The following is an 18,790-nucleotide window of genomic DNA, read 5'->3' as shown; positions in this document are numbered from 1 at the left end:
TCTTTTGTATTTCCATGACGGTAAATATACATGCTTTGCATGAAGAAAATGAGATAACAAGTATCTAGTTACAAATTGACAGTGACATGTATAAGGCCAAGACAATGTGTTGAATGTCTTAATATGTTGTTGAATTAATGTAGCAATATGCACAGATATCAGTGTATTTAGTTAAAATTTCAATCACATTTCTACAGTGTAAGATAGTTATTCCTCTATATTCCTAAAAGTATGCTTAAAAGAGATTGACTGAACAAGTTTGCAGATGAAGTTTTGAAAACACATTTATTCAGGAAGGGCCTAAATTATCCACCTGATAACTTGAAGTATAGCTGTATTACCTGTATCATAATAATGATTTTCATGAAGTTTTTGTGGGTGAAAAAGTAGGTCACTGGGTCGTGGTGGGTCTTTAACGACCTTTCTATTATTAGCTTATCTGAACAAGGGGTTAAGGGTGTGCTACTTGTAAAGGCGGATGGCCAAGTGTCCGTTGTCAACATTTTCACTTAAAACATCTTTTTGTCTGAAACTACTCGATAAATGTATACGGAGTAGATCTAGAAACGCAATACTTTGGTGAACAGTCAGTATTATTTTAACCGAGGATGCTTTGCATTGGTAAATGCAATTAGTGATTTTACACGTTATTAGCTGTGTGCTTGTTTGTTCAAACGTGAATTTGGACCCTTGATATAACTTGAACATACATGTACAAGGAAATTATAAAGGAAAGTGTAAAAGAATCGAGTTAAAAATGTTGCGTTTCTAGATGTACTGAGCATATATACTCTACAAAAGCTTGTTGGGTAAAGAAACATAAACATTACACTTCAACTAGTGATAGATTCTTTTCCTTTCATACCGTATTCTTAAATCAATAGAAGAAATGAAATAAAATGATACAAAATGTTTTTCTTTTACGCACAAGTCCATTATAGTAGCGGGGGCCTCCGTGGCCGGGTGGTTAAGGTCGCGGACGTCGAATCCCTTACCCCGCACCGATGTAGGTTTGAGCCTCACTCGGGGTGTTGAATTTTTTATGTGATGAAGCCATCCAGCTGGTGTACGGAAGGTCGGTGGTTCTACCTAGGTGCCCGCCCATAATGAAATAATGAGGGACGGAGGGGCACCTGGAGCCTTCCTCCACCGTCAAAGCTGGAAAATCGCTATATGATATATGATAGCGTCGGTGCGACGTAAAACCCAACAATACAAACAGACGTAGTAGCGTATGAATGAACGCATGAATTCATAAATTTCAGCACGCGAGTCGTCTTACGACCCGGGGTGTAAGATGAATTGTTTCCAGCAACGAAAAAAGCAAGGGAAATTCCTGTCAGGCAAGCAAGAATATGTACATATATACGTGTATTTAATGTGTATACAGTACAACTTGCATGGAGAGACAACCCAAGTAAAGGACAAAACCTGGTCTTAACACAAATGGTCTCTTAATGCAACATAAATAATTCGTTTTCTAAAATACAAAAAGGAACTGGAAAAGTGTCTTTCAATGCAAATGATCTCTATATAAACATAGTCTCTATAGAGCAAGTTTGACTGTATGTTATGGTTAAAGCGTTATTTAATGGTAAACCTGTCAGATATATCAAAATTCTGAAATAGTTGAACAGTACCCGGTCACATTCTATGGCCTTGTCTCTCCTCTAGTGCTACTCCAGTTATATGATCTTGGTCTTAAACGTCAGCCTGTATGTCTTTATGATAGGAGAATAGCTTCCAGATTTAAATAAGTTTGCACTAATTAAAAGGTAAGATCCGACAATTATTTGAGCTACACTGCATGAACCTATTTTCGATAAACCTAGGCAGTTTATATATTAAATCAAGTTGGGTTCAATCGATGAGGAGTTTTTATGCCCCCGCCATAAAATGAGGGGGGCATATGGTGTTACTCCTGTCCGTGGATAGACAATGTGTCGTGCACAAAACCATTTCAATATCTCAGATGTCAAGGTCACAGTCCTTGGTTGAACTTAGCCAATTTTCACTACATATATACTGATACTGTGGTCTTCGTGTCCGGTTCATAACTTTGACATGCATAGTCAGATTTTGAAATAATTTGGCACAAATGATCAGCATGGATTTATGACATGTCATGTTACTCAAAGGTCAAGGTCACAGACCTTGGTTGAATTTGTACAAACAAAACATCCAATCCCAGCCACAGGCTGCACATCCAATAAAGACAAACCTCTTGTCTTTGTCCATTCATGAGAGACAAATGAATTGGGGTCGCAATGACATTTTTAAAAATCAGAAACAATGTTGGCAGAGCAGAGGATCAAACTGGATTACAATTCTATCTTATTACGGAATAAGCTACCATAGCTGGGCTGATACAACATAAAACCATTGCAATAAACAGTCCATTTGACTTCCATGCAGTTCTTAGCCGGACGTGTACAACCCATAGTTTCACTGACTGAAAGGTTTCTTATTACTTATTATTATTGTTAAATAGTTGTAGTCTAGAACATTCAATCTCTAAGATTCTTGTAACCAAATTCTAATACAGAATACTAAATGTTCTGGTTTTCCTACAATATTTTTTCTTTTAGTTTGTGAGCAGTGCCATGCCTGTGACTTTCCTCATGATGAGGGGGCATCCGTGTCTGTGACACATTTCTAGTCTACATTTAAAGTTAGTATCTGAAAAAAAAATGTTTTAGTGACGGATACGGTTTGGATATTTTAATATGTGTTAAAAACACCTGCGATACATAAAAGGATTAGTTTAAAAAAATAAATAGACCTAATCCATTTTTTTCTAGTTTTAAATGTAGCTGTGCAAAAAGGAAAACTATGTATAAGCTTTTAAGAAATTATTTTTCATACAAGAGATATGCAATATGGAAGAGTTTGACGAGTTCATTTTCTTCGTCCAATTATGTCCACCTCTCTCTGCGATTCACTGAAATGTCAAAAAAGAAAAATAATCATCAAAGATGCGAAATGACAACCAAATGCTGAAACCAAGGATGTATACGATTCAGGTAGAGTCGAGTGGATTTTTCACACTACCGCCAATCGAACGCGAGTAGTGCAAAGCTAGTGTCGAGGTCACAAGTCAAGAACATGCTCCTCCCGCAATGGAGAGTGAAGTCGAGCAAATGTGCATATTGACTTAATACAAATGGCGGCATAGGAATGGAAAGCGAAAGGTTAGCACTGGGCACAAGTTGTACCGATGGTAAATAAAGTTTAATATTTGCATCGAAGCTGATGTTGATAAACAATGCAAATTTATCGAATTAATGTAGATGCGTCATTTTGATTAAAATCCTTTTGATTGATCATATTTACGCTCAACTCTACCTGACTCGAGCCTGTTCGAACTCGAGCCTGTTCGATTCGACAATAAACTGCGCATGCGCAAGTGTAACACTAGTGTACTCTCGCTTGACCGAATCGAACGCACTCCAAGAAACGTCTCAATAATATCATATTCACTGAAGGTATTACATGAATTTAACAAATGTTTGGCGTCGCCGGAGTGAAATAAAGCCATTACATAAATTTGACAATACACTAGTGTAATAAAGCTTAGACGTCGACGTCGTTTACAGTATAGGAGACGTTGGTCAAACTGACTTGCTCATAATAATAAAAGAAAGTAGATTTTTTATGTTTTGGCAGGAAAAGTTGTGACTTTTCACATTGAAATTATCCAACTCGTTTAATAAATTCAGTATGAAAAGACCCTCATGTAATATCCTCTATATCAATAATGACTCGCGCTTCTTTTACATTAAATACAAAACAATATCACATAGTTTTATTTCCGTATTGAAAATCTAAAGTTATAATATCGCACAATAACCAGACAAACTGAAAACTTGTATACGGACTTTTCAGCTTTGCAACAGCATGTGGTATGCACCACAAACTGCATACACGAATGTTCAACACGCTTTTTCGAATTGCCATGGATAGATTTACTCTGTTAAGCTGCAGTCGATTTAGGGGAGTCAATGGCTAGACAGTATAAGTCAGTTGATATATTAAGCAGATTTACGACTGAATAAACCTTCTAAGGGGCCGCCGTGGCCGAGTGGTTAAGGTCGCTGACTTCAAATCACTTGCCCCTCATCGATGTGGGTTCGAGCCTCACTCGGGGCGTTGAATTCTTCATATGATGAAGCCATCCAGCTGCCTTACGGAAGGTCGGTGGTTCTACCCAGGTGCCCGCTCGTGATGAAATAATGCACGGAGGAGCACCTGGGGGTCTTCCTCCACCATTAAAGCTGGAAAGTTGCCATATGACCTAAAACGTGTCGGTGCGACGTTAAACCCAACCAAAAAAAAAAAAAAAAAAAAAAGAATAAACCTTCTACTGCTGTTATTGCTAATAATACCTGTTAAAAACTTTTCTTAACTAAGTAGATGGTTTAATTGACGTAGAATGATAATACATCAATGCCCAAACAAGAGCAGCGAGAAAATCATGCGCTTATGATTGACATATAGTCTGGTGTTTCCAGTTTTACCTGATCTCACATATAGGATGATGAAAGGCAGAACACGGGGCATCATGCCATCCGTTAAATATATCACTCCTGCTTGCAATAACTGCACAGTCCTCGTCGCCCTCACTTCCCGGCTGTCCTGGGTACCTACAATACATATATGTTTGATGAATTAAGTAGACCAACACTGCTTGCAATAACTGCACAGTCCTCGTCGCCCTCACTTCCCGGCTGTGCTGGGTACCTACAATACATTTATGTTTGATGAATTAAGTATACCACCACTGCTTGCAATAACTGCAAAGTCCTCGTCGCCCTCACTTCCCGGCTGTCCTTGGTACCTACAATACATATATGTTTGATAAATTAAGTAGGCCAACACTGCTTGCAATAACTGCACAGTCCTCGTTGCCCTCACTTGCCGGCTGTGCTGGGTACCTACAAAACATTTATGTTTGATAAATTAAGTTGGCCAACACTGCTTGCAATAACTGCACAGTCCTCGTCGCCCTCACTTCTCGACTGTCTTGGATACCTACAATACATATATGTTTGTTGAATTAAGTAGACCACCACTGCTTGCAATAACTGCACAGTCCTCGTCACCCTCACTTCCCGGCTGTCTTGTGTACCTACAATACATTTATGTTTGATGAATTAAGTAGACCAACACTGCTTACAATAACTGCACAGTCCTCGTCGCTCTCAATTTCCGGCTGTCTTGGGCACCTACAATACATCTATTTTTGATAAATTAAGTAGGCCAACACTGCTTGCAATAACTGCACAGTCCTCGTAGCCCTCACTTCCCGGCTGACCTTGGTACCTACAATACATTTATGTTTGATAAATTAGGTAGACCAACACTGCTTGCAATAACTGCACAGTCCTCGTAGCCCTCACTTCCCGGCTAACCTTGGTACCTACAATACATTTATGTTTGATAAATTAAGTAGACCAACACTGCTTGCAATAACTGCACAGTCCTCGTCGCTCTCACTTCCAGGCTGTCCTGGATACCTGCAATACATTTATGTTTGATGAATTAAGTAGACCAACACTGCTTGCAATAACTGCACAGTCCTCGTCGCCCTCAATTCTCGGCTGTGCTGGGTACATACAATACATCTATTGTAAATAGATTAAGTAGATCGACCCTGCTTGCAATAACTGCACAGTCCTCGTCGCCCTCACTTCGCGACTGTCCTTGGTACCTACAATACATTTATGTTTGAAAAATTAGTTGGATAACACTGCTTGCAATAACTGCAAAGTCCTCGTCGCCCTCACTTGCCGGCTGTGCTGGGTACCTACAAAACATTTATGTTTGATAAATTAAGTTGGCCAACATTGCTTGCAATAACTGCACAGTCCTCGTCGCCCTCACTTCCCGGCTGTGCTGGGTACCTACAAAACATTTATGTTTGATAAATTAAGTTGGCCAACACTGCTTGCAATAACTGCACAGTCCTCGTCGCCCTCACTTCTCGACTGTCCTGGATACCTACAATACATATATGTTTGTTGAATTAAGTAGACCACCACTGCTTGCAATAACTGCACAGTCCTCGTCACCCTCACTTCCCGGCTGTCTTTTGTACCTACAATACATTTATGTTTGACGAATTAAGTAGACCAACACTGCTTGCAATAACTGCACAGTCCTCGTTGCTCTCAATTTCCGGCTGTCTTGGGCACCTACAATACATCTATTTTTGATAAATTAAGTAGACCAACACTGCTTGCAATAACTGCACAGTCCTCGTCGCCCTCACTTCCAGGCTGTCCTGGAAACCTGCAATACATTGATGTTAGATGAATTAAGTAGACCAACACTGCTTGCAATAACTGCACAGTCCTCGTCACCCTCAATTCCCGGCTGTCCTGGATACCTACAATACATTTATGTTTGATGAATTAAGTTGACCAACACTGCTTGCAATAACTGCACAGTCCTCGTCGCTCTCAATTTCCGGCTGTCTTGGGCACCTACAATACATCTATTTTTGATGAATTAAGTAGACCAACACTGCTTGCAATAGCTGCACAGTCCTCGTCGCCCTCACTTCCCGGCTGTGCTGGGTACCTACAATACATTTATGTTTGATAAATTAGGTAGACCAACACTGCTTGCAATAACTGCACAGTCCTCGTAGCCCTCACTTCCCGGCTGACCTTGGTACCTACAATACATTTATGTTTGATAAATTAAGTAGACCAACACTGCTTGCAATAACTGCACAGTCCTCGTCGCTCTCACTTCCAGGCTGTCCTAGATACCTGCAATACATTTATGTTTGATGAATTAAGTAGACCAACACTGCTTGCAATAACTGCACAGTCCTCGTCGCCCTCACTTCCAGGCTGTCCTAGATACCTGCAATACATTTATGTTTGATGAATTAAGTAGACCAACACTGCTTGCAATAACTGCACAGTCCTCGTCGCCCTCACTTCCAGGCTGTCCTGGATACCTGCAATACATTTATGTTTGATGAATTAAGTAGACCAACACTGCTTGCAATAACTGCACAGTCCTCGTTGCCCTCACTTCGCGGCTGTCCTGGGTACCTGCAATACATTTATGTTTGATGAATTAAGTAGACCAACACTGCTTGCAATAACTGCACAGTCCTCGTCGCTCTCACTTCCAGGCTGTCCTGGATACCTGCAATACATTTATGTTTGATGAATTAAGTAGACCAACACTGCTTGCAATAACTGCACAGTCCTCGTCGCCCTCACTTCCAGGCTGTCCTGGATACCTGCAATACATTTATGTTTGATGAATTAAGTAGACCAACACTGGTTGCAATAACTGCACAGTCCTCGTCGCCCTCAATTCCCGGCTGTGCTGGGTACCTACAATACATTTATGTTTGATAAATTAAGTTGGCCAACACTGTTTGCAATAACTGCACAGTCCTCGTCGCTCTCACTTCCAGGCTGTCCTGGATACCTGCAATACATTTCTGTTTGATGAATTAAGTTGACCAACACTGCTTACAATAACTGCACAGTCCTCGTCGCTCTCACTTCCCGGCTGTCCTTGATACCTGCAATACATTTATGTTTGATGAATTAAGTAGACCAACACTGCTTGCAATAACTGCACAGTCCTCGTCGCTCTCACTTCCAGGCTGTCCTGGATACCTGCAATACATTTATGTTTGATGAATTAAGTAGACCAACACTGCTTGCAATAACTTCACAGTCCTCGTCGCTCTCACTTCCAGGCTGTCCTGGGTACCTGCAATACATTTATGTTTGATGAATTAAGTTGACCAACACTGCTTGCAATAACTGCACAGTCCTCGTCGCTCTCACTTCCAGGCTGTCCTGGATACCTGCAATACATTTATGTTTGATGAATTAAGTAGACCAACACTGCTTGCAATAACTGCACAGTTCTCGCCGCCCTCACTTCCCGGCTGTCCTTGGTACCTCCAATACATTTATGTTTGATAAATTAATTAGACCAACACTGCTTGCAATAACTGCACAGTCCTCGTCGCTCTCACTTCCCGGCTGTCTTGTGTACCTACAATACATTTATGTTTGATAAATTAAGTGGGCCAACATTGCTTGCAATAACTGCACACTCCTCGTCGCCCTCACTTCCCGGCTGTCCTTGGTACCTACAATACATTTATGTTTGATGAATTAAGTTGACCAACACTGCTTGCAATAACTGCAAAGTTCTCGTCGCCCTCAATTCCCGGCTATGCTGGGTACCTACAATACATTTATGTTTGATGAATTAAGTTGACCAACACTGCTTGCAATAACTACACAGTCCTCGTCGCTTTCACTTCCAGGCTGTCCTGGATACCTGCAATACATTTCTGTTTGATGAATTAAGTTGACCAACACTGCTTGCAATAACTGCACAGTCCTCGTCGCTCTCAATTTCCGGCTGTCTTGGGCACCTACAATACATTTATTTTTGATGAATTAAGTAGGGAAACACTGCTTGCAATAGCTGCACAGTCCTCGTCGCCCTCACTTCCCGGCTGTGCTGGGTACCTACAATACATTTATGTTTGATAAATTAAGTAGGCCAACATTGCTTGCAATAACTGCACAGTCCTCGTCGCCCTCACTTCCCGGCTGTCCTGGGTACCTACAATACATTTATGTTTGATAAATTAAGTAGACCAACACTGCTTGCAATAACTGCACAGTCCTCGTTGCCCTCACTTCCAGGCTGTGCTGGGTACCTACAATACATCTATTTTTGATAAATTAAGTAGACCAACACTGCTTGCAATAACTGCACAGTCCTCGTCGCCCTCAATTCCCGGCTGTGCTGGGATACCAACAATACATTTATGTTTGATGAATTAAGTAGACCAACACTGCTTGCAATAACTGCACAGTCCTCGTCGCGCTCAATTTCCGGCTGTCCTGGATACCTACAATACATTTATGTTTGATGAATTAAGTAGACCAACACTGCTTGCAATAACTGCATAGTCCTCGTCGCGCTCAATTTCCGGCTGTCCTGGATACCTACAATACATTTATTTTTGATAAATTAAGTAGACCAACACTGCTTGCAATAACTGCATAGTCCTCGTCGCGCTCAATTTCCGGCTGTCCTGGATACCTACAATACATTTATGTTTGATGAATTAAGTAGACCAACACTGCTTGCAATAACTGCATAGTCCTCGTCGCGCTCAATTTCCGGCTGTCCTGGATACCTACAATACATTTATGTTTGATGAATTAAGTAGACCAACACTGCTTGCAATAACTGCATAGTCCTCGTCGCGCTTAATTTCTGGCTGTCCTGGATACCTACAATACATTTATGTTTGATGAATTAAGTAGACCAACACTGCTTGCAATAACTGCACAGTCCTCGTCGCCCCCACTTCCCGGCTGTCCTGGGTACCTACAATACATTTATGTTTGGTTAATTAAGTAGACCAACACTGCTTACAATAACTGCACAGTCCTCGTCAGCCTAACATCCATGTTGTCCTTGAAACACAGAATACATCTACATTTATTATCAGATACACCACTCTTGCTTGAATGTACAATACGCGTCAGCCTCACTTCCAGGTCATCCTGGAAACATAGAATGGATCAACATTTATTAGACTACATATACCACTTTTGCTTGCAATAACTGCACTGTCCCATTCATCCTTGAAACCTTGAACTGCATGAGATATATAACTCCTGCTTACTATAACTGTACCTTACTCGTCACCCTAGCTTCCCGGTTGTTTCAGATACCAGCAATACGTCATAACAGAGTAAATATACATCTCATGCCTGTGATATAAAATATCAATAGTTACGTTCAAACAACCATTATAAATTTATTGTACGAATGTTACGGTAAAAAGCTGTTTTGACCTTTCTACTTTTATGGCTGCTGTCAAGGTCATCAGTCACTAGCAATCTTTAGAATACTTAAAGTATAAATGTCGAACGTTTTATATCTGTTTTTACCGTTTTTTTTATGTTAAAATATGATAAATTAGTATAAAACATTTGAACATTTTTTTTAAAGAATTAACTTGACATAATGACCTACCATCCAGTAAAGTGAAGAGGTTTGTCATCTTTGTACCACACCCATATGCCTTCAATCATCTCATCATTGGCACCGATCCAAAACTCCTGACCGGGATGTTGGGAAGCTGTAACAAGGTTTGTATTGTTCATTTCATTTGGTTACATGTCCACCAGAGTAAATCATGGTAGATTCATTGAAAAAAGCAAATGTACAGAGATTATTTAAATCCATTGAAAAACTGTTAGAATTACATGTAATTTAAGACATTTTTCACCGAATCACAGTATAACTCTACTGCTCTGGTGTTCACTCGATGAAAGATGATTTTTGTCCATGTTTTAATATAAATCTCGCTTTATCAAAGATATCATATTTTGAATGTATAGAATAATCCTGTTTTATCAATGATATCATATTTTGTATAGAATAAGTCTGGGAATTAAATACACTCAGTGGAAATTCGACCTCTCCCAATTACATAGAAAAAAAGGAATAAATCGACAAGAATGCATATCTATGTTATCTTCTTCTAAATGTCTACTTAACAATACATGCAATTTTTAGTTTAGTTTAAACATATTTTTATTCAGAAAATCATGAAATATTTACAATATAACATTTCAGGAATTGGACAGAAAGCTATATTAGCTTACAGTTGTCCTCTCCTTGCAATTTTTTTAGTAAATATTTACATAAATAGCCTGATGCAAGGAAATTTTATATCAAGATTTGCATAAAAAATGCATAACGCCCTGAAATTTTATGTTGTCAACATTTTCATGCATAGCATGTCAACAGCTGCAAGAACTCTTTTAATCAGAAAAATCTCAAGTAAACAAACACTACGTACGAGTCCTGTACATCCTTTCGAGTAAACTTCTAACGAAAAGATCTTCGTCTTTGCTTTCAATGATCAGCAATTCTGCTCCGTGTTGTTGGCAGTGATGCTGAAAGACATGTCAAATTCTACAAAATCTTACGGGCGAATATGCCGTAGTTTGAAATGTATCTTTCCAAAATAGCTCAGCGAAACATTATAACTTGTGAAAAATATCATGAATATCTCACTACTGAATACAACCGATTGATAAGTATATCCGAAACAGTGGACACTATTTGCAATATGACATCATCATTTTCTTTATACGGTAAAATTTATGTCGTCATATCTGACTTTTTATTTATATGATAACCAAATTTATTATGAATATATATATATATACCTTTATTAGGGTCTCATTACTATACATGACAAACTGTCCTTTAGACAGCGCGCTCGACTTTTTTTAGTGCTTCACTCTGAATTAGTATTTTTCCAGTGAAAACTTTATAAAACTTTAATAAAAAAATTCTAAGTTAAAAAGGGGTATAACTCTGTCAAAATTCAAATGAGAGTTATGGGGATTGTTTCTCCTGGTGTAGACTTTTATAGTAAATAATTATTTTAAGTTTCAAGTCAAAAGCTTTGATAGTAACAGAGATAACATGTAGATATTTTCATAATATGGTAATTTTCATATAAGATATATAACAATGATGTCATTGCGATCGTTTTAAACAAGTACTGTAAAAAATGTTATGCCTGATAATGATTCAGTAAGCTTCATCAGAATGTATGAAATTACGAGAAATGCAATTTTATGTTTTGCATTGTAAAGCATATTCTTACAATGGCTTCAGTCCAGTCTACACTAATGTTGTCGCTGATATAATAGCAGGAGCCTCGGAATGTAACCCAGCCATCCGGGCACTGTGACGCGGGACATTGACATTCTTGTCCAGCCACAGTCACAACCAGCAATAGCAGAACTGAAATCAACATTTTACATATCAAGTCCACCGACAGGTGATTGATAATTGTAATAAGCTTATAAACAAAGAACTGTTTTAACCTGCAAGAAATACTATGATTTTGAACCTCTTGAAATGGGATACTATATTATCCGATACTAAAGTACCATTTGAAGTCATTCACTGATTACTTTGCATCATTTGTAAAATTTATTCTTTAATCATGAACAAATATGCCTGTATATACAGGAATAAATGTGTTGATTCTAACTAAGTACAATAGCTTCTCTAATATTGTTCATTTCAAAATTTATTTCTGTTTAAATTAAATGGAAGGCCAAACAGTGGACTAGATATTCATTTATAATATCGAATGATGTAATGGTTAGATTATAAACACATGCGGCACAAAGTATAATGCACAGACCTTTGTAAAGATTAAAACATTTTAATATTCTGTGCATTTGAGTTAAAAACGTGTAACGTGTTTGTCATAGTGACAAGAGTAAGTCATGTAAACTTATGAGACATGTTTCCTTTTCACATATTTAAATTCCCATTGTCTATCCTATAACGACAGGTATCAGGCAGACAAGCAATTGGTAGCAATCCTTTAATCAGCTGGTGGCCAAGCAAACTCGTATGTCGAAACGTTCGAGCTTTCGCCTTCTTGTTCCTTAGATGGATGCCTTAACCGCTATATGCGGGTCATGGTATACGGCAATACATACGGTATACAATATGTATTGTGCTTTATTAGTTAGATATAGGTTTACTTACATATAGACAATGCCCCCAATCCTTCCTTCATGTTTGTATATATGTATGGGGAACTAAAGTGAGTGACATACATTGATAAAAGTTCATTCATTGTTTCCTAATTTGGTGATAATCATCATTTCCAAATTTACATGATAAGAAAGCACGTTTTCATAAATAAAATTTAAAAACAACATTACAGTCACACTAACAATGACTGTCCATGATGAATAGAGATTCTTATGAAATGCTACGTACAATAAGTTGGAACTTTCCAAGCAGGTCAACCAACCGTTATCACAACAAACATGTAACATGTATTGGTTAATCATTAAAAATAATCATAATAATTGATATTCGATTAATGTCTCATTGATCATGGAGTTTCCAGATTATGAATATTTGAGCCACGCCATGAGAAAACCAACATAGTGGGTTTGCGACAAGCATGGATCCAGACCAGCCTGCGCGGATGCGAACCCACTATGTTGGTTTTCTCATAGCACGGCTCATTTAATTTTATGGAATATTTAACCCATAGTTTAATTGATTACAGGCAAAAGTACTCGTGACTATTTCGTTCAGAACTGGTAAGATTCAATAATGCAATGATTCTTTTAGAACATACTTTATTTCAGGTTACAAATATTGGCAAAATTCGACCAGGATTGTTGCATATGCACCTACCTAATATTGTCAGGTATATTCTAGTATAGTAAGAGTTAAACCTTTCAAATAAACATTGTGGGCCTGATAGCATGATGATTTCAGGAGCGTTCAAATAATGTACAGTGTAACAATGGACCCTAATTCCTCTAATACTATCCAGAATGTATTCATTCACCTATTACATTGCCTTTCAATGAATACGCATATTATAAACTATATTATTTCATTTTAGAAAACACTCCGCTGAGGATGTATTTCTGATGAAGTACCACCAGAACGGACTTTGAACACATAATTCAAACATTGCAGACATTCATATCTACCCGTATAAAATCAACCTTAAATTCACAGTTCATATTGTACTGTTGAATAATAAAAATTCATTCACAGATCTTTGTTCAACATGTCTTTTACAAAAGGTAGTAATCATTAAACAGGTTCACTTTAATTATAATTAATACAAATCATGATTAATCGATCACTAGCCAGTTTTGCATTAATAACGAAATAATCGACTTTTACAGAACAGCAGTATAATGATTTACTTAATCGATTCCTTTTTCAAGCAATCGATCCGATGTCTGATATGGAGCGCACACCACAGAACAACAATCATTACCAGACAAACGCAGAACACAAAAACTGTCACAGCACAACCCATTAAAATGGAACAAAATGTTGAGTACCGTCTTAACACGGTCAGTAACAGAAATTAACAGGGCGTTTACATTAACTTAATGGGTACCCTGCTTCACATTTTTTCCGCCGGCAAAGTGGAATATTGTAAAATATTACTTCAGATCATAATAATTGTTATTCGCGCTAGCGGTTCTTTGATGATTTGCAAGAATATACCCGTATAAACGTACAAAAAAGCATTCAAACTGAAATTGACATTTTTATCCCCACCCCTTCAACGGGGCGGCATATAGAAGCCGGACCGTTCGTCTGTCCGTTTCCGATTGATAACTGAAGAATACTAAGGCCTACAGACGTCAAACTTTATAGGATGATTGTCTGTGGTAATTAGAGGCATCCTATTGTTTTTGGGGTCAGTTGGTATGAGGGCAAGGTCGAAGTGACCTTGAAACTGAAAACGGTTACCATTCGATAAATGAAGAACGCTATGACCTACAGGTGCCAAACTTAATAGGATGATTGCCTGATGTCATTAGATGACCCCTTTTACTTTTAGGTCAAAGGTCAAGGTCACAGTGATCTTGAGACTGAAAATGGTTTCCGGTTGATAATTGAAGCACGCTTTGACCTACATGCATTAAACTCCATAGGATGATTGCCTCTGGTCAGTAGATGACCCCTATTGTTTTTTGGGTCAATACATGGAAGGTCAAGGTCACAGTGACCAGGAGATGCCATTATGGGGGACATACGTGTTTTACAAACACTTCTTAAGTTGTTTTACATCGGCTTGTTACAAGAATAAATGTGTATCAAAATATCAAAATTAATGTCAGGATATCGATCTTTTCAACATCTAAACAGCCGAAAATATACGCCCATGTTCCATTGTAATTCTTCTTCCGTTAAATTTCCTGGTTATCATTTAAAATACTGCTAAATCCAGTGAAAAGTCATAGAGTCATGTCGATTCAATTTTGATCCTAACCGTAAGAAAATTTAGTTCTGTTACGCTTCAATGTTCGTTTTTAATTTTTGTGTTCAATTTTGAAAGAATTTTTCTAATGGCGCCATTCTGCTCAGGCTTGGTTATGTAAATGACGTCAGACTGAGCGTGCACTCTCGCAAAAAGGGTCATCCTTGATATTATTATACCAGTGTTTACATTCATATGAAAATAAAAGTTTTTTTTCCATTCCATACAAAAAATACAGATCTAGAGATGTAAATATTCTCATGTGCATGTACATTCATACGCGTAAATGCATTGCTTTCCGACAGCACCGAATTATCCTATGTTCCAGTATTAACCTTTTATACAAGAGACATTTGCTTTACATTCTACACACCAGAGCCAAATAAAAGGTGCGCTATATATTCCCGTTTTGGGAATTACGGCACGATCTGGATACAAATATTTTCAGACAACCATGCTTTCAGATAAACAAAGAAAAACATTGAAATTTTAGTACATGCACAACATTCGGATCATAACTTCGGCACGCGTTCGTTAAGGAGATAAGTAGAGGGAGAACTGTGGACGAAAAATTTAATTAATTTCATTAATGATTGTAGAAACTAACTTTTTTAAGCAAGACGGATCATTTATTTCTTTGACGACATAGGTGGGCAATTTTCATGATTTTGCTAATCCGGCCTACGTGCATAAGGTTACGATAACACCTGAAATCGGCAATACATTGTCTTATTCCATTGTTCTTTCTGAATTTTACTGTGTTTGTAATATGTTCTTATGATTTCGCTTATAGTCTTATAGCATTTCGCTTATAGTCTTATAGCAAAATGATTGAGCTGACCATGAATCTTTTTCTCTCAAAATCCCTTCATGTAGAAAAACTTACCGTAAACCCTCTTTAGGGAAACAGCCTGTTTATAGAGTGAGATTGCTGAGTGGACGGATTACACCAAACCGGAAGTGACTACTCAGTGTTACATGTGAAGTAGTCCAAAATGTAGTTCCATGCTATGGATAAAATCTGGTATAATGAGTGACACGAGGAGGTGACAGTTAAATTTTTGGCTTATGTTTATTGCTTATAGTATTGAGAATAGATCTAGACCATTTTCATTGTAAATTTCTTGGAATAAGTTTTATTCTTTGCGAAAAATGTCTACCTACGCGTAACTGCTAAACGGCTGTTTTCATGGGGGCATTTTTAGAGGGTGATGTTTCTCAGAACAGATTATTTTTCTTATATTCAACATAACATGTCAATATTTTTCTATTTTTGATAAGAAGACATGTTATACTAAATGACCATATATGGTTTTCATATCATTGAAATGCTCTAAAGTGCTGAAAATGAGTTCTGAATGTTTTGTTATTAATATGAAATAAATAAGGAATTGAATTGGTAGAATGTAACCTATAAGTTGTGAAGGGGTAAAAAATTAAACTTGTTTAGATGTGGCTGTAAACAGGCTAGTTTGGCCAGATTATGATAGAAGATGACGATTTCAGTGCAATTTAGCAGAGAAAAAGAAGAAAAACTAAAAATATTTCAAAATCACTGTTTTGGGTGTATTTTTTTCAAAAAATGCATATTTATTGACTAAATATTGGTATGTTTTAGGTGTCAGGGGTGTGAGTTTGGGTATATTTTACAGTAACAGTGTGTGATTTGAGTGCACTTTATGGTAAAACTTGATAAAATATGGCAAAAATAAGCTCAAGCAAGGAAAAGTGGTCAAAAATGATGTCGCGATAGCTTTTTTCCAGGAAATTTGGCGCGTCAGCATACGTTACTGAAAAAGCCATAAAACCTTGAAAATTGATTGTATCAAACTGAAACTGGTATTTTTTTCATGCATTTAGGTTACTGGTACAACTTAAGTGAAAATAACACATTTTGAGTATGAAAAATGTTTCTTTAAGGACGGATTACACCAAACCGGAAGTGACTACTCAGTGTTACATGTGAAGTAGTCCAAAATGTAGTTCCATGCTATGGATGAAATCTGGTATAATGAGTGACACGAGGAGGTGACAGTTAAATTTTTGGCTTATGTTTATTGCTTATAGTATTGAGAATAGATCTAGACCATTTTCATTGTAAATTTCTTGGAATAAGTTTTATTCTTTGCGAAAAATGTCTACCTACGCGTAACTGCTAAACGGCTGTTTTCATGGGGGCATTTTTAGAGGGTGATGTTTCTCAGAACAGATTATTTTTCTTATATTCAACATAACATGTCAATATTTTTCTATTTTTGATAAGAAGACATGTTATACTAAATGACCATATATGGTTTTCATATCATTGAAATGCTCTAAAGTGCTGAAAATGAGTTCTGAATGTTTTGTTATTAATATGAAATAAATAACGAATTGAATTGGTAGAATGTAACCTGAGTGAACATTTTCCTACCCATATTATATCAATGCAATGGAAAAGTATTCTATCTATGTTATGCAATACAGGATAACACAGTCATGCATCTAGCAATCCTCCAGTTATTTTTTATTTGTACGGTTCTTTTTTAATTCTAGATATATGTCCCATACTGTTGCCCAGATAAACACTAGTAGTTAGTAGAGATTGTTCTCTTTCCATCAGTAGGTTTTTCAGCATTTTTCACCTTGTGTAATTCTTTGAGTTTTGATTACTTGTAAAAATCGTCTGTTTAATGATGAATTTCCCTGAAGAAAGCGTACACTATACTAGAGAGTGTCCGAAGAAGGGGACCAAGGACTTGAAGCAGACATGAATGGCAAAAGTTGAAAGTAACACGTCCAACCAACATTTAATCACCATGATACCGGCTCTTAGGCCCAAAGAGATGTCCAACTCAATGATAATACATTTTCAGACGAGGGCAAAATAATGGTAACACGAGTTGATGAACTTGAGACAGGGACTTGAGATCTGAATGAAGGGGTATATGTACAAGAGTCAGTAGGGAATATGTCTGTTACATTCACGGAAGATACTGTAGCTTCCGGAACAATTTTATCACATAAGACGTACCAGAAAACTCAGGACAGTGAGGGACCAACCTCTTAAGGGGTTCTAAGGGGTTGCATGGGGCAGAAAGTACCAAGATAAGAAGAGTAGGGTAATGTTATATTCAATCTGACCATAGGACCAGTAAAGATAGTAGACAGATGATGCACTGCTGGGTTGCGAAATATTAGCAGGTAGTTAGACCGCATTAGCCAACACCCCCTCCTCCTAAGCAAGAAAATGATGGTACTGGAAGGAAAGAACAGGAACACCAGAAAAGTAGTAGTGGTAGACGATGTCGCGGTGCCGGTAAAGACAGAGAAGCACTTACAGAGTTTTGCATGAAAAGAACTAAAGATCATGATTTAGACGAAGAGGCTAATTACCCGCTAGAGTCGACAGATGCTTTTAAGCAGAAATGTCCTATGGCTATGACATCCATAATTGATGGTATAAATAGTGCAACCACAAACCAAGTAAGGTTACTAAACCCCTACGCTACAGAAACGAGTCCGAAACAGGATGCAGTTGTAGGTTCGGCAGAAAGAATCGACTCTGTAGTGAGCGTCATATCTGTAAAGGAAGACGAGGGAGAAGTAAATACAGACAAAGAAAATTATCTGATAAAAGCAGCATGTTTGCACTTGCAACAGAATGTAAGTATAGAAATCAAATAACCAGTAGCAGCAGCAAGCAGCAACAGCAACAACTATACCAAATACAATGTAGCATGGAGGAGACGACTGTACATAGGAAGATTATTGAAAGCAACTGATCTAGTCTAAGAGGTCTCGTCTTTTATTGGAGAAAAATCAGTAAGGCCTACTATGAAACAAGTTCAAAGAAAAGATCTTAGCAAGAGAACAAAATAACAGCAGACACTGTCAAGGTGCCCCGTGATAGTCATGGTATTAATCCGGAGAATGGTCATAGAC

General features: G+C 37.8%; 1 protein-coding gene across 1 annotated transcript; it reads right to left on the bottom strand.

Moving 5' to 3' along the window:
* Positions 1–2,819: 2,819 nt before the first annotated feature.
* On the bottom strand, positions 2,820–12,718 carry LOC123539619 (perlucin-like protein). The gene is made up of 6 exons (XM_053526235.1): positions 12,604–12,718; positions 11,702–11,841; positions 10,883–10,979; positions 10,051–10,156; positions 4,518–4,643; positions 2,820–2,941 (listed from the first exon to the last, which is right to left on the bottom strand). The coding sequence occupies exons 1-6, from the start codon at positions 12,692–12,694 to the stop codon at positions 2,899–2,901; spliced, it is 603 nt and encodes a 200-aa protein (XP_053382210.1). The 5' UTR covers positions 12,695–12,718; the 3' UTR covers positions 2,820–2,898.
* Positions 12,719–18,790: the final 6,072 nt, after the last annotated feature.

The sequence above is a fragment of the Mercenaria mercenaria genome, chromosome 16 (genome assembly GCF_021730395.1).
Source record: "Mercenaria mercenaria strain notata chromosome 16, MADL_Memer_1, whole genome shotgun sequence".
Classification (NCBI taxonomy): Eukaryota; Metazoa; Mollusca; class Bivalvia; order Venerida; family Veneridae; genus Mercenaria; species Mercenaria mercenaria.
This window is presented reverse-complemented; position numbering and strand designations above follow the sequence as displayed.